This window comes from Amphibalanus amphitrite, unplaced genomic scaffold (genome assembly GCF_019059575.1).
Source record: "Amphibalanus amphitrite isolate SeventyFive unplaced genomic scaffold, NRLGWU_Aamphi_draft 000028F_arrow, whole genome shotgun sequence".
Classification (NCBI taxonomy): Eukaryota; Metazoa; Arthropoda; class Thecostraca; order Balanomorpha; family Balanidae; genus Amphibalanus; species Amphibalanus amphitrite.
The window spans coordinates 247148-274542 of NW_024881524.1; the positions used below are offsets into that span (position 1 = coordinate 247148).

The window sequence follows — 27395 nt, forward strand, 5'->3', positions numbered from 1 at the left end:
GGATGGGTCGCTGGAGTGGGTGTATGTGGTATGTGCGCTCTGATACGGCGCTCGTCCGTCGGCGCTGGGTTCGGGCCGACTCAGCGGGCCAGTCGGCGTGTTGATACAGTCTGGTGCCGGCATTGTAATTTGTAGGCCAGGCTTGAGCGTGCTGGATAGACTTCAGGACTTCTAGCTAGAGGTAGACGGTGAGTTTGAAGCTACGGGAAGAATACCGAGCACATCATAGACTATAGACTTAGAGAGAACCTGAACTTGCCGGACAAGGAAAAGTGAGTAGCCCAGGGTGGGGAAGCTGTAATTTTGCTCAGGGAATTCTGCTCATAATTCATGGTGCCCTTAATGGTTTCTTGTGCTCTTTCTGATTAGAATACAAGCGTTTCTGCATCCTAAATGATGAAACTTATTGAAAAATGAAACCGATGCCTATTTTTGCCAGTGCTTGCCATGTCGACGGGTATTTTATCGCCCTGGACAGCGGTATCTGGCGCGCTATTTCAATTTGGTGGTCTCGTGCTTTTTACACTTGTTGCTCCGCCCCCGAACCACAACAAACCGCTCTCAGTCTCGCGCGGCTGGTGGTTGTGGATGGGTGTCGCATTCGACCCGGGGTTTTTGCTTAGCTTCAGCATTTTGCACCCTTGAAGTTCTTTTCTATCACAGGTAAGAATCAGGGTTTCATTTTGAGTGGAATTTTACCATTCAAAGAGTGCAGAGAATTATAATTTCAGTTCTGAAGTTTTGCTGTTCCAGTTCTCATTCTGAGCACGCCGTACTGAACCGTTTCCATAATGTTTACCTTGCAAAAGCTCAATTTTGATTAATTCGTAATGTGATTCAAAAATATTTTCAATAGTATCGCAATGGTGAAGGGTTAAAATGCTCTTGTTTCAATAAATCAATCGTACTGAATCAGTGTTTCAAAAGATAGGTACAAATGCTGTTTCAATTTCAAACTCATTTCAGTTGTTCAAATCCAGAAGCTTTGTTTTTGAAAGTTTAATGTCATGCTTTCATATAAACTGTAAATTTGAGATAAGATCCTTCATTACGGCTGAATGCCGACGAACAGTTCAAGTTGGGTTCTCTTTAAAGTAGGCCTTGTTCATTGTTGTTTCAGGATTTGGTACATGAATGAGTACCTACACAAGCTACAAAATGCTCAATTTTGATGTGGTCTTCCAGATTTTATGTAGAACATTTATTTTCTGTGCATAATTTTTAAGTTAAATTATAGGGTTTCCATAGGTAAATGGTGAAAGGATGTTGGCCTTAGTTTGTTTAGTTGCCTATCTGGAAGACAATTAATATTTGATAAGGAAGGAAGACTGGCTAACCCTCTTTTGAACTGTGACTAAAAAAAAATATGAGTTACTACTAGTGAAAAACTAGCATCTAATTACATAACTAGCTGATTAATGATTGATAGGCACATCATCTGCTTTGACCAACTGAAAAGACACCTACCTAGGTATCTTTCCAAAGATGCTTTTTACAAAGGCGTGATAAATTACTCTAAGTTGCATTGAATGCAACTACTGTCAATTCATTCTCTTAAAAACTCAATTGAGCTTGGAGCAATTATGATTTAAACAATTTGTCCAGTAAGCATGGAGTCTCAAACATATTTGGCCAATCTGGACCCAGTACCTTTACATTCATCTTACTGAAATGTCCCCTCACCCCCAGGCCTGCTAAGCTCCTGAGGAGGCTGCTGGACATGCCCTAGCCACCACCGCTGACAGCTCCATGAGTGTGCAGGAGATGATGAAGCGTTTTGAGGAGACGCGCGTGTCGGACAGCGCGGCTCCGGCCGGCCCCCGGCCCCGCGGCCAGGTGGCCCGCCGCACGGCCAGCTTCCGCACCACGGCGCCGCTCCAGCCGCGCCTCCGACACCGCAACAGCGAGGGACGCATCGGGCTGACGCGCTCGCGGCCGGTCAGTGCGCACGTCAGCCCGCTGCTGCGCGAGCGACCGGCCGTGCTCAAACGGAATGCGGCGCTCAAGGCGCGCGTCAGCGACCGCGTGCGCGACATGGAGCGGCGACCGTCGGCGGAGCGGGCCGCCGAGAGCAAGGACTCGCCGTCGCCGCCGCTGCCAGTGAAGGCCGGCCAGACGAATGGTGAGGTGACTGGTAGTAGAGTAGCGCATCGGCCGCTGACCCGTGTGACGGCCGCTGACCCCGCGCCCCGGCCGGTGACGGCTCCCCCTGTGAACCATGTGTCCGTGGTGAACCATACCCCCGCAGTGCGTGCCCCCGTGAAATCGGCACAGGACCCTGACAATAACAACGGACCAGTGAAGCCGGGCAGGCTGAACCGGCGCGCGGTAATACCGACGGCGGCGGCACAAGGTCTCACCGAGGACTTTTCGTCGCTTCCCCTGCCGACCGGGCCGCCGCCGCGGAAGCCACCACGCACCTTCGCTCACGACGTGTACGTGCAGGCGCGTCAGAGCTCCGCGGCCGGGATCGAGACCGCGGCAGGAGGAGCGGATGTGGGGGTCGTGCCGGTCGCCGCGGCCACAACAGTGACCATCCGCCGTAGCAGCTCGGGGCCGCGGCCGGCCATCGCGCGGAAGCCGAGTGACCTGGGCCGGCGCCGGTCCGGTCGCCTGGAGACGTTCCAGCCGCTGCCGGCACCGGCAGACCCTCCGGCGCCCTCAGGAGACTCTCCATCCCCAGCCGAGCACGTGTACGCTGAGCCGACAGTGCCGCGACGCGAGCTGCCGCCGCCGCCCCCGTCCCCGCCGCCGCCACCGCCTCCCGGCAGGAACCGGCGGCCGGCGCGCCAGGGGCCCGTGGAGCCATACGCAGTGTCCTCGCCCCTGCGGAGGACGGCCAGTGATGAGACCCTGTACGGAACGCTGAGCCGGGAGCATGTGTACGAGCGGCTGCCGAACGCCAAGACGCGGCCGGTCTCCGCCTCCAGCTCGGCGGTAAGTGGACGCCGTGATGTGATGAGCGGGGAGGCGAAAGGGGGGGGGAGAAACTGGCGGATGTGGACGAGCTACATGAATTCATTAGACATTTTTTTCGAAGTTTGTCTTCTGTGGGTACTGTTTGATACTCAGTGTTCTTATTAGCGGAACATAATCTTAGGACTCATTTGTTGATAGCTTCCACGTAGTGCAGAGCAATGGCTAGGGTTGAGAAGGCCGAGTTTTCACATTGTTGGTCTGCTCTTTGGATGTTCTTTGGATAGTGGCATCTAGCCCGATTGGTGCTCATTTCGTAAAATCTTGCGTGTTTCACATTTTCATGTCATACGTTTTGTTCACCATCATCACCTGTACGTGGTGAAGATACCCCTGTGTCTCTGTTGTACTTGACTCAGCCCTCCCGCCACCACAGGGCTCCCCTCCCGGTCTCCGGCGGCACCACGCCTTCAAGCGGCACGAGCGTCCGTCACTGCGACAGCCTCCTGCTCGACCGCCGCCTCCTGCCCTGGCGCTGGCGCGTGTCCAGAGACAGGTGAGTGCCGGCCGGCCACTGTCGGTGACCTGGCCCCGTGACCCGTGGCTCTTCCCCGTCACAGGGTGAGGGATGGTTGGGTGGTGCCGGCGGGCTGACACGGACTGTCCGTTAGTGGGTGTGGTGCTTTGTCATCTGCAGTGGTGCATAGGTGCGTGGTACGGGACTCGGGAGTCTTTATTTTGGTAGATAGTGGGGACTGTGGAAGACAGGGAAGTCTGTGTAGTTCAAGTTGGTTTTACCTTCGTATTCCGATTTCTACACTGCGATATCGGATAATCCCAGTCTTGAGCTGTTTATTGGAGATTATGCCTGGTATATCCCTCGGGCCATTCCGGCCGTGAGAAACTCCCAAATGTAGATACCACCCGCCGCCATTGGCGCCTCCCAAGTCTGTTGACCGGCGCAGCCCCAGGATATGACGCGGCCCGGCTGCACAGACCCGCTGGGGCCTGTTTCCGATACTGGGTTGGATTTTCCGTACCGCTCGCAGGGGACGGTATAGTACTGCTGCGGTGACCGAAGACGCGGGGAGGGGGCGGTCTGGGAGAGACCCGCGGCGCGACAGCTGCCGGTGAGATAGGACAGTCGGGACTGGGAGTGGCGCTGGATCGGCTGTCAGAGCCATGTGTGCCCAGTGTCTCTGTGAGAAGCGAGGCCTCTGTGGCTTCTGTAAGGAGCAGAGCCTCTGTGAGGAGAATAGCCTCTGTGCGGAGCGGGGACTTTGCAAGGAGCGAGGGCTCTGTAAGGAGCCAGGACTCTCTGTGAGACGTTATCACTCTGAGGACAGCCAGCACTCCTGTGAGCTCACGGAGGAGGAACACGGACTGTTAAGGAGGGGAAGGAGCTGTCACACACGCTTAGCAGCGGACCATGGATCGGTAGGTGGGGCTGGGAACGCGTAAGGGGCTCAAACATTGCGGGTGATGATTGTAGGACCCTGACCGGAAGGTGCCTTTAGTTAGACCTGGTAGCTGAGGCTAAGTTTCGTACTGTGCAGGCTGTACCAGGGTATATTGAGTGAAGGGTAGGACGAACTTTGGTAGGAATTTCTAGTATAACAACTAGAAAACCTACTATATGTGGTCGGGACTAGCAAAAAGTTAGTTCAAACTAGAATATGGTAACGCTTATGGTTGGCAGTCATGACGCGCACGTGACATTCATTTCTTAAATTCCTTAAATAACAGGTTTTAGGGGCCGATAAGTGGGCAGATACATTCAATTAGCCATTAATAATTGATTATGCAAACATTCAAGAATCCACATCATTCAATTCTAGCCGAAATCACGCGTCGCTCCCAGGATTCGAACTCACGACCCTCGGGTCCGTAGCCCGATACGCTACCGACTGCGCTACCGAGGACCGCGCGCCGACGATCGGAGAGGCGGATCGCGGGTGCTGGCGTGCAGAGAAATCTTTACCCTGTACGCCGTAGAAGATCAGCTGGGTTTCGTGAAAAATGGTAGAGGAATTGTCGAAAGAAAATTCATCGATCTATCATTTGAGACTAAGAACCATTGATTCCTCCACAGGTTGACCGAGATATCGCTCGCCGAAAACCGGCCATTTAACATGTAAACCCTATGGGCTGGTAGGAAATGTACGCCGTGGAGCAGCAGTGCTACCAACTAACTTTGGCGGGGGCCGGGCTGTACCTAGTGTCCCGGCTGGTAGTTGAATGCAGTGCGGTTATCGTTTCTATGGCAACCGCAGCAGCTCTGCTTGCTGAGCGTGCTCAGGCAAGTGTTAATGTGTATTTTTCATGCTCATGACAGTATGACACTTTCATGAACGTTACATCACAACCAGGGGCGCCGCCACGGATTTTTGACTGGGGGGGACGGACTGACCGACTGAAAACTCAAAAGTAGACATTCTTACCGTGGCTTTTTCGGTCGGATGCATTCAACGTTTAAAGCAAATATGCCACTTTTAACATGGGGGTTTGAACTGAAGTAGCAGTTTTGTAGCTTGAGCTGAGACGAGAACAAATCAGGAGCTTTTATGGCCCAACGATCGCCCTAGCCAAATATATCGGTATCGATATTAGGTTTGAAGACTGACGTCATTCCCATAGATTACACTTTGTCATTCTCTTACCGAGGAATCCATTCCCTTACGGAAAAATGCTAGCCAATCAGCATTCAGCTGGTTTGAGTTACGTACTATGCTTGGTCAACGCGTAATCAGCTTCCGCTGCAATATAGGTAAGTAGCTATACGAAAGATGGAAAATAGTGATGTAAATAAAATCCATTTGCAAATATTCATTACTTCCTGACCATTTTAAGTTTAAAAACTCATAAAACTGTGGCAAAACAACTGGTTTGAGGAAAGTAGTTTAGGTTGGTATTTCCTTTAAAGGAAATAGTTCACTTTTTAACATGGGTTTTGAACTGGAATAGCAGTTCCGTAGCTTGGGCTGAGACGAGCATAAATCAGGAGCTTTTACAGCCCAACGATCACCCTAGGCAAAGATATTCTATTTCTCGTCCCGAAAAAGGTGTCTTGCGTTGAGGATGTGTGCCTTGCATATATTTCCATCCAGTATGAAAAGAGCATGGGTCCCGAAAATTCTTCAGAAACTAGAGAAATTATCTACGAGAACTCTAGAGAAATTCTCGTACTGATCAATTAGGACATTCAGGGGAACATTATCAGATCGAGCAGATCGCCCAAATGCCGGTGGCTGCGATAATTTCTCTGTTTCTGAAGAATTTTCGGGACCCATGCTCTTTTCATACTGGATCGCGTGTGCCTTACAGAAACTGAAAAGTTCTTCCTATATCAAAATATAGAAAAAAAAATCTTTTGTTATAAAAAGGTTTTATTTTCTTTGCTGATTATTTTGAACATAAAAAATAATAAATCGTTGCAAAAAAAAAATAATTTCGTGAAAGTGAACTATTTCCTTTAAGTAATGGCTATAGACCGCATTCCCACTGAGTACCTACCTATATACACATCTGATGTCCGATTCAGTTTGACACCGCAAAGCCTCGTGTTCTATCACGGTATAATTGCTGATGTATGCCACTAATATGATCGATAATGCATATTGCATAGGTAATGCATATTGCATACCCTCGTGGGGGAGGGGGCGTTGTATAGTCACAAATCTCTCTTTTTGGGTTGTGCACAAATCGGCGCGAAGCGCCGCGAAAATTGGCAAAAAAAAAACATTAGGCAAAACTGCTCCAAAATACGAATTTTGCAGCCCGTGTAACAAGCTTGATACCAGAAAACCTTAGGTCAGGAAAACCAAATCAAGTAGTCAAGTCGCCTCAAAGTTTTGTGGTCCTGTCAACCGTATAGCTTATTGCTTAGAAGCTGGAAATTTAGTGTAGCGTGACTGCATAAGTGTGGGGTCGGAGCCGGAATCAGTCGGAGTTGACTGTTTTGGCCAGTTTTGGCCAGAGTCGGAGTTGAAGTCTTCGAAAATGTTCGGATTTTGACTACGAGGTCGGATTGGTGTAGTCATGCTCTTGGCTGGTTAGACGAAATATATTAGGCCCGTGTTCGGCCAGTCGTGTTATACGACACACGTTGATCACGATATCAAAAATCGGCAGTTCCGCGATGACAGGTCGGAAAAGAGCTGGAGATTTTGTTGGCCGAGGTGGCAGGGGTCAGACCAATGCATCCAGCTTCCCTTTCTGCTCTACATAAGACGTGAATGAGTGAAAAGCCACGTTTATTGTGGACCTTATTTGAATACCGCTGAATCTGAATCTGAATCTGCATGTAGGCCCACACCCCATATACTGAGTATCTAAACCTCCTGGGCCCTCTCAGATTCGGCACCGGCCGTTCCATCTCTTCTATCCTCAGGACAGTCAAATCCTTCTCCTCCACGCCGCAACCCCCTGCTCCGGGCTGGACGGGCAACCCATGCGGGAATGGCTCCACTGGAGCTATAGTCCTTTGCTGGGTGCAGTGAGTGCCAGTGGGCTGGGCTGCCTGTTCAATTGGTCGGGTTCATCCCAAGTGGCTCACTGGGGTGGCTGCCCCGACCAATGTCTGTCTCCCACTAATTCTTTCATACTTGCGGCTCTGAAATGGTCTCATTGGACCGAAGGGCCTAATCAAATTTCGAGTAGGATAACAACCAGTAAAACGCCTTTTGGGGCGACCAACGGAGCGAGCGAGAGGGTGGGGTGGGCCTTGCACGTGCGAAATTGCGAGGGGATACCTCCAACTAACTTGTGCACTGCACTCTGCTAACCGGTCCACAACGATGTGCCAAATTTGAGCGCAATCGGTCTAGCCGTTCTCGAGATCTGGAAGCGGCACCCTGCACGTGGCACGTGCGCACGTGCAAAATGGGTCCCAACTGACTTTTGCACGGCACCCTACTAACCGGTCCCTAACCATGTATCAGATTTCAGTACAATCGGTTCAGCCGTTCTCGAGATCTGGAATCGACCCCTGCATGTGCGCACGTGCAGCAGCACCCCAACTGTGGCACATGGATATGCATTGCCTAGTGGGTATACCTACCTACATGCCAACTTTCAGCGCAATGGCGGCCCAGTAGTTGCCGAGATATTGAAATTGTTACAACACTGACACCTCTTCGTTTTTCACGTGGCACGTGCATATGGGGTCACTCACATGCATCGGGAATAGTCCGATGCTCGTTAGCTACCCTACAAAAATTACCGCATGTAAGTCGGTCAAGTGGTTGCTGAGATATAAGCCTAGCAAAAGCGTGACCACGGCATACTCAGAAATTTCCGTTAACCTACGAAAGACTACGCTCGCTTCGCTCGCTCCGTAATGAGTTTGGGGGGGACGTCCCCCTTCCATTCTGTGAGTGGGGGGGACGCGTCCCCCCCCCGTCCCCCCCGGTGGCGGCGCCCATGATCACAACAGCTTGAGCGCTGTCTTATGCAGACGTGTTGTTTTGAGTATTTGAAGAAGGCATTTTCGTATTTATTTTAGTGAATGCCAGCGGCATCTTAGTCCTGACTATCAAAGTTAGATTTGACTGATGTAAAACACGAGTTGTGTTTGCTTACAAAGGCCGCAATTCCGTAAGAGAAAGTTACTTGACCGGACCTGAGGGAACGAAAAACCATTAAGGTTATAAATGAAGTTGTCCCTGCCTTGCGTGTTAGGTCTCATTGAGGGCGTTTAACACATCTATCTAAATAGTCATCATTCATCAGTCACACTACCGACATGGGCAGGTGGGTCGGGAGGTGAACCCTGCGCCCGTCGGCACAGGTGTGGAACAGCGCGCGCGGCGATCGGGAAAAGAGGCCTCCAAACAACTCCTATCTGCTAGCGGACAAAGTGTTTCACACCTGGCACCACTCGTCCAGGACTGATCGCCTCAAGGACCGTCCTCGTCATTTATCAGAGCCGTGAGCCTTTGTAAATGTTTAACAATCCGTGGTTTATTTGCCCAGTAAATACTCGGTCCTGAGGCCAAACTTTGGCCGTGTTTGGATCACGCGTGCGCTGTTTTGCCGCTCGCCCTGCTGCGCTGCTGCGGTATCTGGGTCCCAGCTGCAGCAGCGGGGGCGGGGAGCGTCTCTGTCTCTGCCCGGCCCGGCTGCTCTCCTGACGATAGGCGGGACGTTGGCCTCGGGCGTTTATAAAGCTGCGGTCAGTTGGTGGGGTGGTGCGGCGAGGCAGTGTTTACATGGAGCACTGGAGCAATGAGCGCCGGACGGGACACGGGGAGGGTCAGACGGTGGAGCGGGGGGTCAACCTGCCGCTGTCTGGGACGGTACTGAGGAGGAAAGGGCAGATTGGAGGGCTTCAGACCAATCAAATGTCTCCCAGTGCGATCGACAAGCAACGATGGACGGAGTTTTGGGACGGATAGTGTGAACTGATAATTGAGTTTGGGAACTGTCATGCTTGGGTAGGCAGATCGGATCTCATGAATTGGGAGGGAGGGGGTAGCCTGCCGCCGTCCGAGACGGCTTGTCAGGTCAGAAAAACTGAGCGGGGGAGAGGGGACAGTCTGCCGCCGCACGATACCGGGAAACGGCGGCTGATCTCATCACTGTATATGTGCCCTGTGCAGCGCCGTATCTGCTCTCTTCTGTCCGGACCCGGCTGCTGCTCCCCGCCCACGGATCATGCCGCACCACACAGGGGCCCGTTCTCAGCACCCCTGTGTATGGGGACGGGGGCTGCCCCTCAGGCGAGGCTGGGACGGTCGGCCGGCCGTGTGCCTCGCTCGGACAGCCTGCTGACGGCTGTTTTCGTGCTGAGCTGGTTATGACGTGCCGAGCCGTGTCCGTTATCCGTCGGACCGGCCGGCCGGCCGCGGCACCGTCAGCTGGCGCCCCCCGCGGCGGGGGATGGTGGGTGGTAGCGTCACGTGTCCGAGCTGTGCTGTGTGACCGGCCAGCCGGCCTGGATCGGACTCTGTTATTAAATCAGACGCATCTAAACCGGTGGCTGAACATGTGTTAGGCATGTAATCCGATAATTTGATGACAGCCCGATGGTATGTTTCCTGAGCATCGATAATATCTTCATTTCATGACCTTCCCCAACACCCTTTTACCCGCTGGGTGGTCCATCTCCCGGCGTGCGTTTGGGATCGATAGCCGCTGGTCTGTGTCGTTGACGCTGTTTTTTGTTTCACGCTGCGCCTTCAGATAAGGATCGCTGGTCGGTAAGTACTCCCTGTCGTGCTATCTTTACCGCACACCAACAAACAGTGACGCCGCCGACCTTCCCTCTCCGTTTTCCTCGCTGCTGGATTGGTTCGGTAGCATCCAAACGTCCCCGCTCTTCCTGTATTACACAACAGTGAGATGTCGTCTCCATTCACCGTCCAGGCTTTCCAACTGGTTTGTGCTGCTGTTTTGTGATCGTGCCAGTCCGTGAGCTGACTGACTGGTCCCCACTGGGGCTGCTCTCTCGCTCTAGGGCTCTAAGTCATCCCCGCCCCCGCCGTCCGGCTCTAACCGCGGCTCAGCGCTGGCCGGTCGCTCGCACGGCTGTGGGCTCGGGCGCCTCCTCTCGTTTGCACGGCCTGCTGCGTTCGGCGGCGGTGGCGGCGGAGGCTGCTGGCCTCGCGTGGCCACCAGATCAGCCGTCGCCGCTGGTCACGGCTCTCCGCTCACCTCCCGCTGCCCGCCGCCCGCCGCCCGCCGCCTGCCGGTGGAGCGGGGCGTTTGACGCCGCCGCCGCCACGGTCGAGCGGCACCAGATTCACGGAGTTCTGCAGAAGAGACTGGACGGCCGTCAAAGTCGGCTCTTTTAACACATACATAGAGGATCAGACGGGGCAGGAAACGGAAAAAGTGTCTCCATCGGACCAGCGCTCGATGAGATGATCGGGCGGACCGCTGCTCAACAGTCTGGTAGCTTCTCTTGCGAAATTAGATTTAACGCAGTGCGTCTGCTGAACCGACGTCTGTTGTTTCTCGCTCTGCCCGCGCGGGCGTGATGTAGCGTCGGTGATGCCGCGCTGATGCCGCGGTGTCGCTTCGGTGATGTGATGCGATGATGCTGCAGTGATACCTCGGCTCGGCTATGATGCCGCGATGATGCGGTGTGGCGTCGGTGATTTTGCGGCGGTGGGCGCGGTGCCGTGCATCCAGACGTGACGGACGCTGCCCGAGCGCCCACCGGTGCCGATTAAATGCGCCGGGCTCGGCTGCTTCTGCACAGCTCGATCCTCGGCCCGTATACGTCCGTACTTACCTGGAGCGCCCGGGGCGGCGCCGTGCGGCGTGCACATTCCTGCTGCTGTCCCGACCTTGACTGGTGCGCCCCCGCTCAGAGGATGGCGCCGACTGGGCCGCCCCAGCCCCGGTCACGATCTGGGCGGATACCAGAGGGTGGGGGGGGGGGGGGGTGCGTCCGGTCGTCGCGTCGGTGCGTTGTCATTAGAGGGTATAGCGCTGACATGGCATTGTCAGGCGCCTTGGGAGAACTGCATCTATGATCAGCAGTCCGGTTTTGTATCGGGACATCGCAGCTACTTTTTGACATGGTGGTCCAGTTTTTAGGCGGATTTATGGACCCGATCTGATGCGAAGTTACGAGGCAGTTTTTGCTGTGTGACCAAACACTTGCCGTATCAGCCTAGTAACAAGTGGCGCAGTGTGAAGTTAGCACAGTTACTAGAGTCCGCAATACGGTTGTAGGGCTAACCCGCCACCCGCACGGTCCATGAATTCAGTCATCTCCTAAGCGTGTTTGGTCCTCGGTATCCGCTATCTTGACCTGTTCGTTCCCCACGGGTACTCTCACCCGACTGAAGGGTTGGCGACTGGCGTGGATCGCTGCGAATCGCCCTTTCACTCTGGAGTTTTGGGCCATTCTTCATGGCCTTATCCGGTCCGTCAGTGACCTGGCGGCCTGTCTGTTTCGTGACCGACCCCCCCCCCCCCCCCCCGACTCTGTCACAATCACCGGTCAGCCGCCGTCGTCGCTAGCCGCTGTCATATGTCGTGAGGCCCGCCTGGACCGTGATTTCCGGTAGTTATCTGACGCCGGTGACCCCCCCCCCCCCCTATCGGGTCTGACCGCCGCTCACCGTGCGGGGGGGGGCAGAGCTGGTTGGTCAATGGTCACTCTCACTTGCACGGTCACCCCGTCACCGGTCACCGGGCCCCGTAAGTTCCGGTCGGGGTTACGTAGCGCCTGTGTCACCATCCTGCCACCTCAGTGCCGTCGGGACGGTCCATCTCCAACCCTTCAGACAAAAACCCAGCGAACTTATTGGTACCGGGCGGTGGTTGTGCACTGGGTATTGGAGAGTATTGGGTGTTAGGTATTGGGTATGGGAGGCCGACGGCATAGCTCAGCACGCCTTCCCTCTAGGCTGGTCATGGAACCGCCCCGCTCAGCGGCGGTGGAGGTTGTTGGCCCGGTCAGAGATGGGAATCCCGATCAGTGACTGGAATAGTGCTCCCATGATTGGCGGGATTGTACCCCGATCAGTCATGGAGATTGTACTCCGGTCTTCGACGGACATTGCGGTTCGATGAGTGACGAACCGCAATGTCCATCATGGGCGCGGACTGTGCTAAACCCCGGCCGGCGGGATTGCACCGCAGCCAGTAGCTGGGCTTCCTGACTCGGTAGTGTCTTACGTTGCTGCCTGTGCTGATGGCTACCGATGCGGCGGGGCTCTCCCTCCCTGTCCGCCACCCTCAGCGTCATTAGCCTGCCGTCAGCGACTGTGTTTGTTGGTGTTCCCGGGCGCAGGACGGACGACCACCCAGGGCGGCCGCTGCTGGGTCCATGTGTCAGCCCTGTCGCGGTGTGCGGTAGTCCTCCCTGGCGACGTTACTAGGCTGATACGGGATGCCGTCACCCCATCCAGCGAGAGTTATGGTCAGTGATAAGAGTTAGCTTGTCAAGATCGGGACCACACCGAATGGGTTAACCAGCAGAGCTGTACCGATGTAAGGAGGGATACCAGCAGCAGTCAGCACTAGTCAGCCATGGATTGGGAAGCTTGTGCCACTGCGTGGTGTGGGCGTAGCTCTCCTGGTCGTTCTGACGAGGTAATGAACTACCTCACTACAAGTGCGCCGCCATCGCTATCAATGGCCGAGAAAGAAGGTTCGTCTATGCCAAGTTTTTCCCGGGGTTGCCGTGAATTTCTTCTTCCACCTGTGGTGACCGCCTCTTGCTGCTCAAGGCATGACCATCGGTCACTTATTCTGTCCACTGTCCATTGTGCGTATGTCTGAGTGCAGCATGTAGATTGGCAGGGTGGGACATACGGGGAGTTTCTGGCACCGTTCTAACGCGCTCCGCGTCCCCTGTTTTGTCCCCATCTCGGCGGCTATGGTGTCAACAGCCTGACGGTGGGCTGACGTGACACCCCGCGTGCACCTCCGGTCTGCGTCACGGCCGGCAGCAGCGGGTGACGTCACTTCGTCACGGTTCGTCACGGTCCTGGACGAGGGAGCGTCACGGTGTCACGATAAGTGGCAAACGAGGAGCTAAATACGCTCACTCGATATCCAGGGATGACTCAACGTTGAAGGTCAACTGTCCGTAAACGCGAGTCTAGATCATAGGCGCAAAGTTGTCTAAAAGTCGGCGCTACCTTACATAAATATCCAACGGGTATCTAAGATCTAAGCTTTGTAGTTGAACCTGGTTTCTAAGAACGTCAATGGTAAACATAATGTCCAACTAAAAGGTCTTTGCATGTTCAATTATTCATCCGCTGATGGTGATACAGCCCCTCAAATTGCCATTCTCACATCTTCGTCGCACCTGTCTCTTTCCCCCACCTCTAACACCCCACCCCACTGCAGCCCCCGTCACGGGTCTGGACCGTCTGAAGGTCGCCGTCACGGTCCGCTCCTCACCGGTCCGGTCCTCGGTCCGCCACCCAGGAGCGGCCCTGTCCGCGGCCCTGTCCGTCCTGTCTGTGTTTAGTTGTCCAGTCGGGGTGGGGCAGTGGGCGAGGTGTGCTATCGAACCGAGTGGCGGCGCTGACGGGGACTGTTACAGCAGACTGAGGAGAGAAGAGGCTCCTTTCTGGTGAGCAGATGGAGGGCGGCGTTATTATTGGCCGTTATTATTGCGCTCATTAGTGATAATTGTGAGTGATTGGAAGGTAATCAGGAGGGGTGATGACAAAGTATGGTATCCAAATTGGAGGCTTTTCGCAGTTAAATGAGATGGTATGATGAATTGTCTGGTTTATCTATGATCGTACGACTCCCTGGTCCTTTCATCATCTGCCTGTCGAATATCTGCCAGCATACCAGCCAACTACAATCCAGGCCGTCAGAAAGCGTTTTTTTTTTTGTCTCCGTGATCTCGTTTAGCGGTTTCGAGCATTCTTGTTTCATTTCGTACAGTCGATACGTCAGAGAAGTGTTGATTGTCACGTGAGCCTGGTCCTTATGTCGCAGGATCAATAGGACGGACCGCGGTGGGATGACTCATGCTGTTGCCGGTCTCGTGATTTGTTCTCCGTGAGGAGAGGAAGGCTGTTGTATCCGTGAGCCATACTCCGTAACGTCTTATTGGTACCTTTATTCGTGTTTTGTGACGTCAGTATTGGTTTCGTGGGCCGTACCCCAAGAGCTGTATGTAACGATCATGTCGGTACCGTAAGCCTTATGAGGAAGCGCACCGTGAGTGCGGTTCGTGGCCTTGCCCGCTCGCGCACCTCCCTCTCACGGCTCCGTGAGGGTCACCACCCTACCTGGCCGGGGGCCTGGGAACCTGCCGCAGCCCAGGACCGCTACTGGAGTGATGTGTGTGTGTTTGATGCAACGAGTTCCTTTTGTGCACACGGGCCGTGCACGAGGCTCATGATACCGGTCACGAGCGGGGATGACGTCATTGCTTACCGCGTAGTGTGTAGTGGGTGTTCACTTTCTACCCTGGGATGGCTCGGTGAAGGTGAGGGGCTGTAACATGAGACGATGGGCCTGGGTTGAGGCGATAGGGGCGATTGATACATTGGGGGAGACTGCCAGAGATTAGTCTAACGATACGTTCATCGATAAACGGAAATTCGCCTGTTTGTGTTGGTCCATGATAAAGGATTACCCTTGTAGGAGCAATACATACATTTATGAAAATCCCCGCCGAGGCAACTCGTGGCGTTTTCTCTGATTGCGTGACCAATGACCAAATGCAATCCACGTTTTATCCCTGAGTCAACGTGCTGTTCTTGTGCATTCAAGCAATCAGCACTACTGCCCCGCTTATGGCATCGCACTTTTCTGCTGCCGAACTTTGGAATTCAGATATTCGGCTGCAGTTTTCCGAGGGCGGTCGGACCGGTTCCTCAGTCATACCACGTATCTTTCCTGGGCTGCCCCAGCTTAGCGGACTGGTGGGTGACGCGTCATCACCGGCTAGTCGGCGCTATCCGGCAGTCCAGTTGTTACTCTGATCCAGGGAGTTGTGGTGTGCGAACATAGGTGCTCTGGCTATCCAGCTCCAGTAGTCGACCAGCTGTGTAGCTTCACAGAGCAGATAAAGCGAGCGGTGGTGTGCCTACTGTCAGATTCAGTTGTTGCTCTATCTGTGAGATTCAGCGAGGGGTGTTGTGCTGACGGTGCAGTGATGGCGGATCGAGTGATGTCTTCGGAGCCGGTGACCCAGCCATGGGAGGAGGAGGAAGAGACATCTTCGGACGTATGTCGATTTCATACGACAGCTCACCGCGAGCGTGTATTATGTATTTGTGAGGAATTGTATCTTCGTCCCAGTTGTTTCATTCTCCTGCCGACGGCAATTGAATGCCGCACAGTTGACATGTTCGTGTTTTCCCTGAATTTACACTGACTAGCAATTGGCGGTGTCAGATCCTAGATTCATGTTCCGATCGGGAATATGTCCTTACATGTCCAAAGTCTATTTCTAATCCAATGGCCATAACTGATCCGTGGTAGGTAAATGTGTTTTACAGCAAATCATCCATTGTTGCTGACTGGCCGTCCTTTTCTCTGTCTTTATGTTTGGTCCCTCCAACTATATGTATGCTATCCCGCCTGGGACTGACCGGTGTCTCTGCTCCCTCTATCCCCAGGCGGAGGGCCGGATGGGCTGCCTGCTGACCGCTGTATCCGCGGACGGTGACACGCTGACCGTTTTCTCTATTTCCCTCAGGCGGAGGGCCGGATGGGCTGCCTGCTGATCGCTGTGTCCGCGGACGGTGACCAGGCTGACCACTGTCTCTGTTCCCTCTATCCGCAGGCGGAGGGCCGGATGGGCTGTCTGCTGACCGCGGTATCCGCGGACGGTGACCCGGCGGACCCTGAGCAGCGCTCCGAACGCTGGAAGGCCGGCCCGCTGGCGCTCAGACGGAAAAACTACCTCCGGCGGGTCAGCACTCAGGTGAGTCGACGGACGGCGCCCGGGGAGACAGGACGTGAAAGCTCATTGGTGGGGTGGATGACTTTCAACGATAGTCAAATAGTCTGATGGTTTGGATGATGTAAATGATTGACTTCCGGTCAAATCTGGCACCCAGCAGCAGAGCTCGGTTACCGACCATGTATCGCTGCTTCTCTATTTTACTTCATGATTGATCTCTGTTTACTATCTCAAATGAGTGGTTCCTCTCCCCCCACCCCCCCCCCCTGTCTCTCTGACAGACCCCAGGGCGTCTATTTGAACCCTTTTACCAGACCCCTTTTGTTCCCCAGATGGACGGCTTGCGGCCACGTCTCTCAGTAGTCAGCCCTCAGAGCTACCCTCTAACCCTGTGTGTTTTTCAGATGGGCGGCTCGCGGCCCCGGCTCTCGGTCAGCCCTCCGGAGCGACTGTTTGACGCTCTGCTCGTGGTGGCTCTCTCAGCGGACGCCGAGGGTCGACTGGAACCCTGCGTCGTCAGCCGGTACCCTCCCGATGTGAGTTATCCATCCGGGGTCCGTCGCGCTCAGACAACTTCGGCAGGGTAGGAAACTGTCAACACACAGGTTCTCCAGAGAAAGGGGCGGGAGCATGTCGCCACACCTGCACAGTTGACGCGATGCATTAATTAATAAGAATTGTGAAGCCCAGTGATAATTTTCGAGTCACGATAGCACCTGACTTCCTAGGTTCGTTTCTCATGCGTCTCATGTAAGTCATCTTCAAGTTGCCCACGCCTTACTTCGATTTATATTCTCCGCTAACTGCCAGGTGTCGCTGGAAGCGGATGAGGCTCCGTGCTTATCCCTTACTCCTATCTCCCTCCTTCCCTCCTCTTCCCGCCAGGTGTCGCTAGATGCAGGCGTTATCTTATCCCGTTCTGTATCCCTCACCCCTCTCTCTCCCTCTCCCCGCCAGGTATCTCTAGAGGCGGACGTGGCTCCGTTCTGTTTCTCTCACCCTTCCTCTCTCCGCCAGGTGTCTCTGGAGGCGGACGTGGCTCCGTTCTGTTTCCCGGACGCGGCGCGGTGGCAGCGCGCGCCGGACGTGTGGGGACGCTCGGCGGCCGACGGTGGCGCCGCCTACACCCTGGTGGTGACAGACCAGCACGGCGGCCGATCGTACGGCTTCTGCCGCCGGCTGACGGCTCATACCGGACAGGAGGACGCCGTCACCCTGCCCATCGCCTACTGTCTGCTGACCCGGCACGACGCGCCCGCCTTCTACTCAAAGGTGAGAGACGGCAGGGCGTGGAGTGGTGCAGGGACGGTATGAAGTCGGGAATGGTTGAGCACTTCTGGCGAAAGGAGCCAGTGTCTGGCGGAATACGAGACTACTCGCCGATAGGTTCATGAAGGATCTCACGGCCCACGCTATGTTAAACAATATGCCTCTGTTCATGTTTCTGAGGGTTGATGGGGGCCACGTTTTAAAGGTTCCGAGCCGGGAGGGTGCGGTCGTCGCCCGCAGAGCGAAAATGTTGAGTGGCTGGTCTGTACGCTGGTGCCCTCTGCCGAAAGTTATACGCACCAATAGTTGTTCGATTTTGGCTACTTTCGTGCGCAGTAATGTCCCTTTTCGTCTTGAGTGTATAACTGATACCAATGGCTTATCGTGGCAGCAACTCGGGTGATGGACTTATCCCTTTTGCATGACATTTCCGACATAAACATCAGTGCTTTGGCTCAACTGACCTGCCTGATGTTCCAAAACCCCCAATTCATCATCATCATGTTCACTCATGGTGGTTTCTGTCGGTCCAGCTTCTGACTGTCCGCTGTGATTTATATATAGAACTGCTGTCTGCTCTGCTGTAACCGATTCTCCCGGTTTTCTGTGGTACAGCTGCTAGCTGTGCTGTGTCTCATGTCTGACTGTCCGTTGTGTTTATTGCAGCTGCTGGCGGAGCACTACGGCACCTCCGAACAGCACCGCCTGACTATCTGCTCTGTGTGTTACAGCTGCTGGCGGCGCTGCTGGAGCACCACGGCACCTCTGAGCAGCACCGTCTCTCCGTGCTGGACGAGCTGTACGGACGGCCGTTCCCGCTGCCCGGCGGGTCCGTCTCCGTACCGCCCGTACCGGCCACCTGTCCCGGGGACGAGACGGAGACGATCACCAACGGAACGCACACCGAGCCCAAGGTACGGACAACTACCAACCGCCGAAGTTATAACCGTCTCGTAGCTGTGACTAAAATATATGCACAAGGTCACGCATCGTTATATTAATACACTCATGACTTTTGATGCGCATCATTAAAATGATGTAAAATTATGCTCATGCTGGTTGGCGTGTGGTGACCTTTCGATGTTAATGTATGCCAGTCATATTAAGTAACTAGCATCAACAATGAAATGCCACCATCGTAGAGCGAGTCTACCTGGCCCCAGTACCCCGCATCAGCGCCACCTGTGTTGTAAAGTACCGCGTGTGGTGTCGGGCGTCAGCTGTGCGCGCAGCCTGATGAGAGACATAGTTTTCTGCCGTCTGTCCTTTCATGTTTCGTTTTTATATTTGATAACACGAATCGTTTTGCCGACGAATGTACGAGTTTGTACGCCTGTGACAATTGCCCACATCGCCTACCTACATATGTAAGTATTCGCATCCGTCAATTGCCGTCTTAATTGAAACTCATATTCCAGTGCGTATTCCAGTGTATGCTAATGTGTATTGTCTAAGCGACACCTTTCCTCCGTCCCCTGTCTGCAGCCGAAGCTGTTGCGCCACTACCAACTCGTTCCGTATGTGTCTATGACACACGTGTCCCTATTCGACAGACGAAGCTGTCACGCGATCCTAGTCTCGACCCGTCCCATTTGTGTGTATGTGTGACTTACCCCCGTTCCTCTGTCGGCAGCCGAAGCAGGTGCGCCGTCCGCTCGACCCGCGTCTGGAGGAGGACGGCCTGTTCCTTCTGGTGCGACGGCTCGGCGTCGACCTCTTCATCAAACTGTTCGGCTCGGCGCTGCTAGAGCGGAAGATCGTCCTCTACAGCGCCCACCTCGGGTAGGTGGGGTGAGAGGGAAGAGAATAAGCGAGGGAAGAGAGGGAGAGAGAGGGAGAGAGAGAGAGAGAGAGAGAGAGAGAGAGAGAGAGAGAGAGAGAGAAAAAAAAGAAAGAAAAACGAGAGGGAAAGAATGGAAGATGGACGAGGAGAGAACAGAGGGTAGATGAGAGGAACAAAGAGTAGACGAAAAATGTAATGTGAGAGTTGCGGAAAAGTCGGTGAGGGTACGGTGCCCACTGCCCAGTAACTCGAGATCGCCACGGGGGAATCCAGCATACCTGAATGGGCCAATATATTTGTAGTATAAGTGAAATCCAATACGCCAGCGGCGCCCTAGCAGCTCCATATTGCACCGGCGTGAAACTCTCCACTTGTAATACCCTAAGAATCCTTGATTGATGATCAAATGATGCTGTTACTGAATTATTGTCTGCGCTAGACATGCTGCAGTCGTTAGGTTGGCCGCATCGTTACGGGGATCTTGGACGTATTGATGTCTCTCGGCCGCGTATGCTCCGACTCCGACTCTCACTCTGACTCTGATTCTAAATATTTGACTCTGTATAGTGGCGGGAATGGGTTGAGTCACTAACATTAGTGCAGCTGCTTTATCGCATTCTGGGAAGGGTTAACTGGTGATACGATCCAAATTCAGCAGCTTCTAGCACTGACAGGAACCGGCAGTTTTGTTATGCTCTTGTCTGAGCCAAACACAACTGGGATGGGAGGAAAACATATGTTCAATAGTCTGGCTTACAAAGAAGGGGAAGTAAACGTACGTTAACTAGATAGTCGCTGACTGGAAAATTACTTGTTCAGGTGCTTTGTGAGCAAATGTTCAGAAATCCGTCAGAAGTTGTTTCAGAGAATATGAATATTCCTGGGGTCTTGTTGCGTATTTGTTCGCCGTTTGCCCACGGCAAATTACACGGGTGAAAAGTTGCAAATGTAGTTCCGTGTTCAGGGTCCGCGGTGTATCGGTGCCGCCGCTGGCTGCTGCCAGAGCCAGGGTATGTTTGCTCTCCGACTGCCAGGCCGTGTATGTTTTCAGTGTCCGCCCGGCGGAACACTGGCTGACTATGAGCTTATGTAACATGATAGAATTATTCAGGTTTATTGCAGGCTTCAGAGAACTTGCTCACATTGAAAAATTAGTCTGGGCGGGTGAGTCGGACTTGACACATCGTTTAATTTTTCTGAGTGGGTTTGAAAAGCAGCACCTTCAGTTTATTCAGTAAGCTGCATGCACAGAAAGCAAACCATGCTGGGTGTTTCGCTTCATATATTTTTCTGAGTTTTAGAGCGTTGTAGCATGGCGGTGGGCAGCACGTCCTGTATCCCTCTATTCTGACTTCTCCAGCGGTAAATAATCGCTCTCACACGGAGTGTACCGTCTGTCCCGCTCCCTCAGCAATCCACAGAGCAGAGAGCAGGATATTTGCTATGGAATACTTGGCGCCTGTCTGGTGGTATGTGGGGTGCGGCTTATCGCGATCATGGTACTAGAGTTAGCAGAAGCTTCTGCTAGTGTCAGTTATGTAGTATTGTAGTATTCAGTAACTTAGTTTACCAGCCAAACGATATGCTTGAGGCAGAAATGGTGTGCAGATCACGCAGCGTTGACTGCATTCATTCTGGGTCTCTGATTTCAATGGTAAAACGAGTATCACAGCACCATCACACATTTCGCTGAGCCGCTCAGCCTTGCACGGCCGCCTGGCGCTGTTAGTTTTAAAGTTTTGAAATAAACATTCCCCGTGAGCTTTACGACGCCCAGGCACGGTACCCATCGCACCAGCGTAATGGCCCGTCTGGGACCCGTGCAACTCTGGTTGGCTCGGCCGTACATACAGAGGTGATCGGTCCGTCTGTACGGATATGATCGATTCGTACTGAGATAATAATGGGTCCGTTGAGCTCGGTTCGGTTCGCCAGAGGTATGTGATCCATCTGAAAAGCTCTGGCGATTCGTCCATACGGCTGTGGTCGGTCCGACTCCGTAAGCCCCCTCCCCCCCCCCCTTACAAACTGCACTTGGGTTATTCACTATACCATAAATCACTCACCTGACATCGCCACTACCACTCATTGCCCATCAACAGCAAATCTCCTCTGCCGTCGGACGCAGATTAAGTCGATCAGTCTCTGAGAGGTAGGCGTTAGTCGGGGGATTTCGGAAACGGTGCCCCTGGCGACACACTCTCCCTGGAATGTGTAGATTGGCGAGCGGCCGGCCGTCCAGGCGCGTGTTTCCGCCGAGTTGCAACACTGTCTGAGACGCTGAGCTGGGCTTCGTCTAAATTAAATCGGAAAACACCTCCGACGTTAGTTCGGTCACATGGCTCGACGCGTGCGTGGAATATATGATTATTCATTGTTCAGTTTTGCGATGCCGGAATGAAATTAATTTTCCTTCATTGTTTATTTCAGCTACCTCAAACTGAACTTTGCGCCGTATAACGTTGCCTGGCTGGCTGGACCGTGTCAAGAGTTTGTGTCTGACACCCAATTTTGCCTGTGTGATACCGATCTACGTCTGACGACTATGCCCTTGTATCTATTCTAACGCTGTTCCGTCGTTGTCCTCTCCAGGGTGTTGTCCGCTGCGGTGTCTGCGCTGCAGTCGGCTCTATGTCCGTTCGTGTGGCAGCACTGCCTCATACCGGTCGTACCGTGTGGACTGGCAGAGCTGTTGGCCGTGCCCAGCCCGTTTATCATGGGAGCACTGCCCGAGACTCGGCCTCTGGATCATCTCAACGACCAGGAGGACGTGAGTGCACTGCTTACGGGGAGGACTGAGCTGGCGGGGCAATGGGAATCTGGGATAGGGGTTTGAACTACCTGTCTGTCCTGTGGATTGTGCAGGCTTGTAATATAGAAGAGGGAGGGTTCCATTGCGTTAAGACGCACCTGTGAGACGCTCCTTTCGCATTTTGTGCCAGGATGGCGGGCTACTTGAGTGTTCGAATGTGGTTGAGCTTCTCGGAAGTTGTGCATCGGTGTTCAGTGTACCGTCTACGGTCCGCCGCTCATAAATTTGAGAATTTATAATGGCCACAGGAAGCGTCGTTGTTATGAATATGATGTTGTTACTTATTATTCATCCATGAATGAATCCATGAATTACTAGAGTTTGCCATCCTCGCTAGAAGTTGGTATCCTTGCCAGAAGTTTATGCCTATCGCCCAGTATGTCTCAAGGTACCGGCTCTCCTCCCCTATCCACTCTGACCCCGCCTTACTCTCCCCAGGTGATCTGTGTGGACCTGGACGAACCGTCGCTGGTCCAGTCGGTGGGAGACGAGGCCACCATCCTGCCCCGTCGGCTGAGCCGCACACTGGCCGAGGCGCTCAAACTGGCCGCCTGCCTGCCGGGCGGTGACCCGGCGCCCGGCGTGGCCTCTGTGATGCTGGCCGAAACCCTGCTGAGGCTGTTTGTGGAAGTCTGCGGCCACTACCGCGGTCACTTGACCACACAGCAGGACGGTCGGCCCGTGCTACAGGTAGGGAGAGAGCTGTGAATGGGAGGGGGCACTACCGGGGCCATCTGACCACACAGCAGGACGATTGGCCCGTACTGCAGGTAAGGACACTAATTATACCGCGGTCACCTGACCACATAGCAGGACGGACGGCCCGTGCTGCAGGTAAGGACAGGTAGACGGAACGGTATGGAGCTCAACCGCCTCATGTCAAAGTGGATGAGGGGTGCTTCAGTAGAGTCTCGTAACGCTCACTGATACAGTTTAAACGTGGCTGTCGGAACCAGGACACTGGCCCACATCAGGCACCGTTCGACGTGCACAGGTCCAACTGTTAGAGCTGTTGTGTGGAAGGAGGGAGCCGCCGCGGTGTTCGCTGATGGTCCAACAGTGATGATGACTGGGCTAAGCTCTGAGCAAAGCTTGGCTCGATATAGCGTCTCTGGTGACAACCCCACCAGCGGGACCTCGGACTGGGGTACGATGATCGGTAATGGGGTGATGGCGTCGGCCGGATATCAGCCCGACTCCCGGTCAGGCGATCGGTCTGTGGCCGGGTGCAAAGAACGATAGGGGAGGGATGATAGTTCGACTGGCCTGGGACCTGGGGAGCAAGGGATAGATGAGCAATAACAGCAGTCTGAATGGAATTAAGGTGACAAAACGGGCTGGAAACGGTATTGGAGGGTGCGCGACTGATAGGAGGAGCGGCTATAACTTGCTTGTGGAATAGAAGATGGATATTTGGTCATGAAAAGTTAAAATGTGTACGTAGTATGTGCATCAGTTGTGGATAACACATACGGGAATACAATACCCGACCAGTATGCTATCGTGCGGTGTTGGACATTGGCCCATTTTACTGGCTTTAGCTTCCAGCCCGCTGCTCACTTGCGTTAGTGGTTTGTGGGTCATGCGCTTCAGTGCTCAGCCCGTGGGCCATTTGGTTTGGCCGCGGGCCATTCCATCCGGACGGTCGTTAAAACACGCAGTGTATTACAGTCTACCCACGGGGTGTCAGTGCATCATATTCTACCCACGGGCTGACATTTCATATCCTACACCCGCGCGGTACAGCGGCGGCGGCGGCATCGATTTATAATGCAGACTACTTTCAACAGAAGCATATGGCTCTCTCCGGGCAGCCCAATGCCGATTCCCCCCCCCCCCCTAGCCCATCTCCGGGCCCGCCCACTTCGGCTGCTACCTCCTCCCCCCCCCCCTCCGCTGCGCCGGCGTCAGACTCGTCCCGTATCGCGCCCTGGCCCGTATCGCGCCCGCCCGTGGCTGTCATGCTTCTCGCCTCGCTCCGGTCAGTGCAGTGATCAGCAGTCCGGCCCGGTCTGACCTTGTGAGGGCCCGTCTGCCATGTGCCGCCGCTGCCGCCGCCACTGACCAGCTGTGACGCAACTCTGCGCTCCGCCGGCGGGGAGGGGACAGGGAGAGGGGGAGTTGCAGACTGCCGCCGGTCGATGGCTCAGCTGAGCGCTGAGCGGCTCCGGCCGCTGCCACGGGCCGACCGCGTGCAGCCCCGCCCCCGCCCCCGCCGGGACTGGGGGGAGGGGGACCGGACGATACGGGCGGCTCATGACGATCGGCAGTTGGCAACGTGGCTGCGGCGGTCGTGATGATTTTGAGCAGCTGTTGATCGGGACGGGGCGGCGGGGTGCAAATTGGGCAGACGGTTACAGGAGGGTATAGTGGTGCGTTTGGTGACCGATTTGCCATTGACGGCACTTCATCGGGTGCTCATGGGTGCAATCCCGATAAATAAATATATTAAATATGAGGATGTGGATGATATGATGCTTGGGGTGCCGACAGCCAGTCTGGACGCGCCAAATGTGGGTCAATACTGAGCCCGTATGGCTTCCTCCCCTTTCCCAGCTGTGGTAGCTTCCAAGTCCAGTTTTGACACTGATTCTCCTTCCCTCCGACACTCCTGCTCTTTTTTACCGGCTGTGCAATGTGCAACGTGCATTCTGCGAGCGGCACTGATGCAGCGCTCTCCGACAATCATGACTCGCTCGGTTATTCTGCAGTCGATCTCGTTTGTCACGATTCCGGGTCTGGGACTGTGCAGACTGTAGCAGGTATAGTCAGTGCTCCGGTCCACGATAACGGACCGAGCCGTGACGCAGTTGTCCGGTGTTGTCCGGTTCAGGCTGGTTGTGTCTGGAGTTGGCTGTATTCCCGACAGGGATGGGCGGGTGGCTCTCATTCCTGCTTGCTAACGAGGCCCTTGCCGAACGTTTGGGAATGACGTTTAGGCTGCAGCATACAGAATCGTCGTTCATTAAATTTATCAATTCGTGCTTGATTTGTTTCATTGGTTCCCTGATTTGTTGTGTGTTTCATTGGTTCCCTGATTTGTTGTGACCGTCTTTTTGTTTATGTCTGACCCCGCTTTGACCTCATGCTTGTCCGATTCCATACCTGATCCAACTCTGTCTGCCAACTCAAATCCACTATGTCATGTGACTGTCCGCCTGTCCTTGCATGGTCAAATTCAGATGTCTATAGGTGTCTTACCTTGCTTCTGATCAGCTCTGTTCCGGACCCCCCTCCTCTACCCCGTTCTGATCTTTATTCTCTGAGTTCTTACCTGTCCCCCTTCAGTAAACCCTCTACCGTCACATTTCGTCCAACGTGTCTGATCTGAACGTGTCTAACCTTCTTTGACCTCACGTGGGCCCCCACCTGTGCCCCTCTCTCCCCAGCGTGAGTCGTTTGTGGAGGCGGCGCCGTCGGACGACGTGCGTGAGTTCCTCGAGTGGTTCACCGAGACGGCCATGTTTGCTGCGTTCATCGAGTCGTGCGACCAGCAGCCCGAGTCGCCCGCAGGTGAGAGTCCAGAGTCCCTCTCCCCACACTTCTCAGGGGACTGATTGTGAGGAGACTGCTTGTGGTGGTTTGAGTCAGTCCAAGTGATAACCTCCTCTCCTGACGGCGAGCTAAGTCGACTGAGGATTGGGCGTCGTTCTGACAGAGGATTATGACTTCTTAGTGGGATCTGAGTCTGAGACTAAGACTGGAACTGAGTCAGTTGGCAGTCGAGTCGATCGTCCTGGTGGACTCAGAGACTTCAGTTCTGCAAGGGGACTGGGTCGACGTGATGTGTCTGGGTCCCGGGGTTTATTTTTGTCCCGCCGGCCGCCGTTAGAATTGGCACGCCGATTGCTGGCTGCCGCTGTTCCCTACGGTGCTGATCCCCGGGTGAGATGTGTCGTATTTTCGTCAAACGGTGTTTTCGTATACTGCACCTGTGCGATCTGCGTCTGGTGACGTTACGCGGCGTGTGATACCGCCGACCGCCGAATTCGGGTGTGAACGCTCAGTGTGTGCGACTTCCTCTGCTCTGTTTGTTTGTTTGTTGACTGTCGGTCGTTACGTCAGCCGGTGGGCGCGGCCAGGCGCCGTCGGTGTTTCTGGCAGCTGCGCCTGGCTCCCGGCCATCTGTTCCCTCCCGTCCCCTCTGTCTCCCTCTCCTCTCCGTTTCGCCCATCCCGCGTCCGTTCTGTACGGGCTCCCGTCGTCGCCGACAGTCAGCGTTCGTCGGTGTCGTCGGAATTGCATCACCTGCCGATTGTATTTCGTCAGACCGCCGACGTCTCGGGCGGACCGGGGCGTATTCACTCCGGCTAACCCCTCGACTCGACCATCTCTTGTGTGATGCCATCGTGCGATCGATAATGCTGAGTCATTCAGGATTAGAGCGAGTTCAGCAGTGCTGTACTGCCAACACCAACTGTTCAGCTGTTCCATCCTCCTTGATGTAAAACACTTTCCAGTTAGATTGCAGGCCTGATTGAAGTTCAGTCTTTCGATTGTTTCGACGACAAATCCTAATGAAAGTCTAGACAATTTGTCCTTGATGAAAGTCAAACAATCGATGATCCCCTTCAATGCCCTCAGCGCTTCTTCTGTTCCCGTTCGATACCGTTCACCACTCCAATAACAAAGCATCGATAGCCTCCGTCGGTTAGAGATCGCTCCCGTCTAACCTAGGTCCTCTAATCGATCGCTGCGCCTCCCCGCTCTTCCCTATCCTCCTCTCCTCTGCCGGTTTTCCGTCGATCGTTCTTCCTCTGTGTGTCGTCCTGTTTTTGACTGTGATGCGACTATCGGTGTGACCCGCATTCCACCTGTTTCGCGGCCCCTCTGCCCGTCCCTCCATCTTTCAGTGACCGCGTTACGATCATGACAGTCTGACAGTGCGTGACAGTGTGACATGCCGAGTGCCAGTTCTCCCCCTCCTGACATCGTCCTGCCGTCCGCCAGTGAGTCTGTTCGACCGCCGGGTGATGGAACAGCACGGATACGAGGAGCCCGGCTGCCACGGCCTCCTGCGCGGTACCAAACAGCTCGGCAAGGCGCTCGGAGGCCGGTTCAAGTTTCGCCTGCCCAGCTGAGTGCCGGCTGAACGCTTGCGTGTCTGAGAGTCTCACCGGCACGCGGGGGTTTAATGATCTGTGCTGCTCAGATATGCGTCATTGAGGATGTTTTTAATAAGCTAAATGACCTCCGGTTGTGATAAAGTGTTCGCTCTCAAAGCGTTGTGTATTAGTTGAGCCAGTTGGGTCATGGGTGGGGAGGGGAGAGTT

The 27395-nt window shown here is 54.3% G+C and overlaps 1 protein-coding gene across 1 annotated transcript; it reads left to right on the plus strand.

The window, feature by feature from the left end:
• The first annotated feature begins 546 nt into the window (after positions 1 to 546).
• Positions 547 to 27383, plus strand: LOC122365062 (DENN domain-containing protein 2A-like). The gene is made up of 12 exons (XM_043335962.1): positions 547 to 663; positions 1690 to 2937; positions 3353 to 3472; positions 16139 to 16279; positions 16663 to 16794; positions 17276 to 17530; positions 18259 to 18441; positions 19161 to 19309; positions 21903 to 22080; positions 22561 to 22812; positions 25512 to 25635; positions 27073 to 27383. The coding sequence occupies exons 2-12, from the start codon at positions 1750 to 1752 to the stop codon at positions 27201 to 27203; spliced, it is 2853 nt and encodes a 950-aa protein (XP_043191897.1). The 5' UTR covers positions 547 to 663; positions 1690 to 1749; the 3' UTR covers positions 27204 to 27383.
• Positions 27384 to 27395: the final 12 nt, after the last annotated feature.

Coding starts and splice junctions, on each gene's coding strand:
- LOC122365062 (XM_043335962.1), top strand. CDS start 1,750: ATGAGTGTGCAGGAGATGATGAAGCGTTTTGAGGAGACGCGCGTGTCG. Junction 16,280..16,662: donor TCCGGCGGGTCAGCACTCAG/GTGAGTCGACGG, acceptor TGTGTTTTTCAG/ATGGGCGGCTCGCGGCCCCG. Junction 22,081..22,560: donor ATCTCAACGACCAGGAGGAC/GTGAGTGCACTG, acceptor TACTCTCCCCAG/GTGATCTGTGTGGACCTGGA.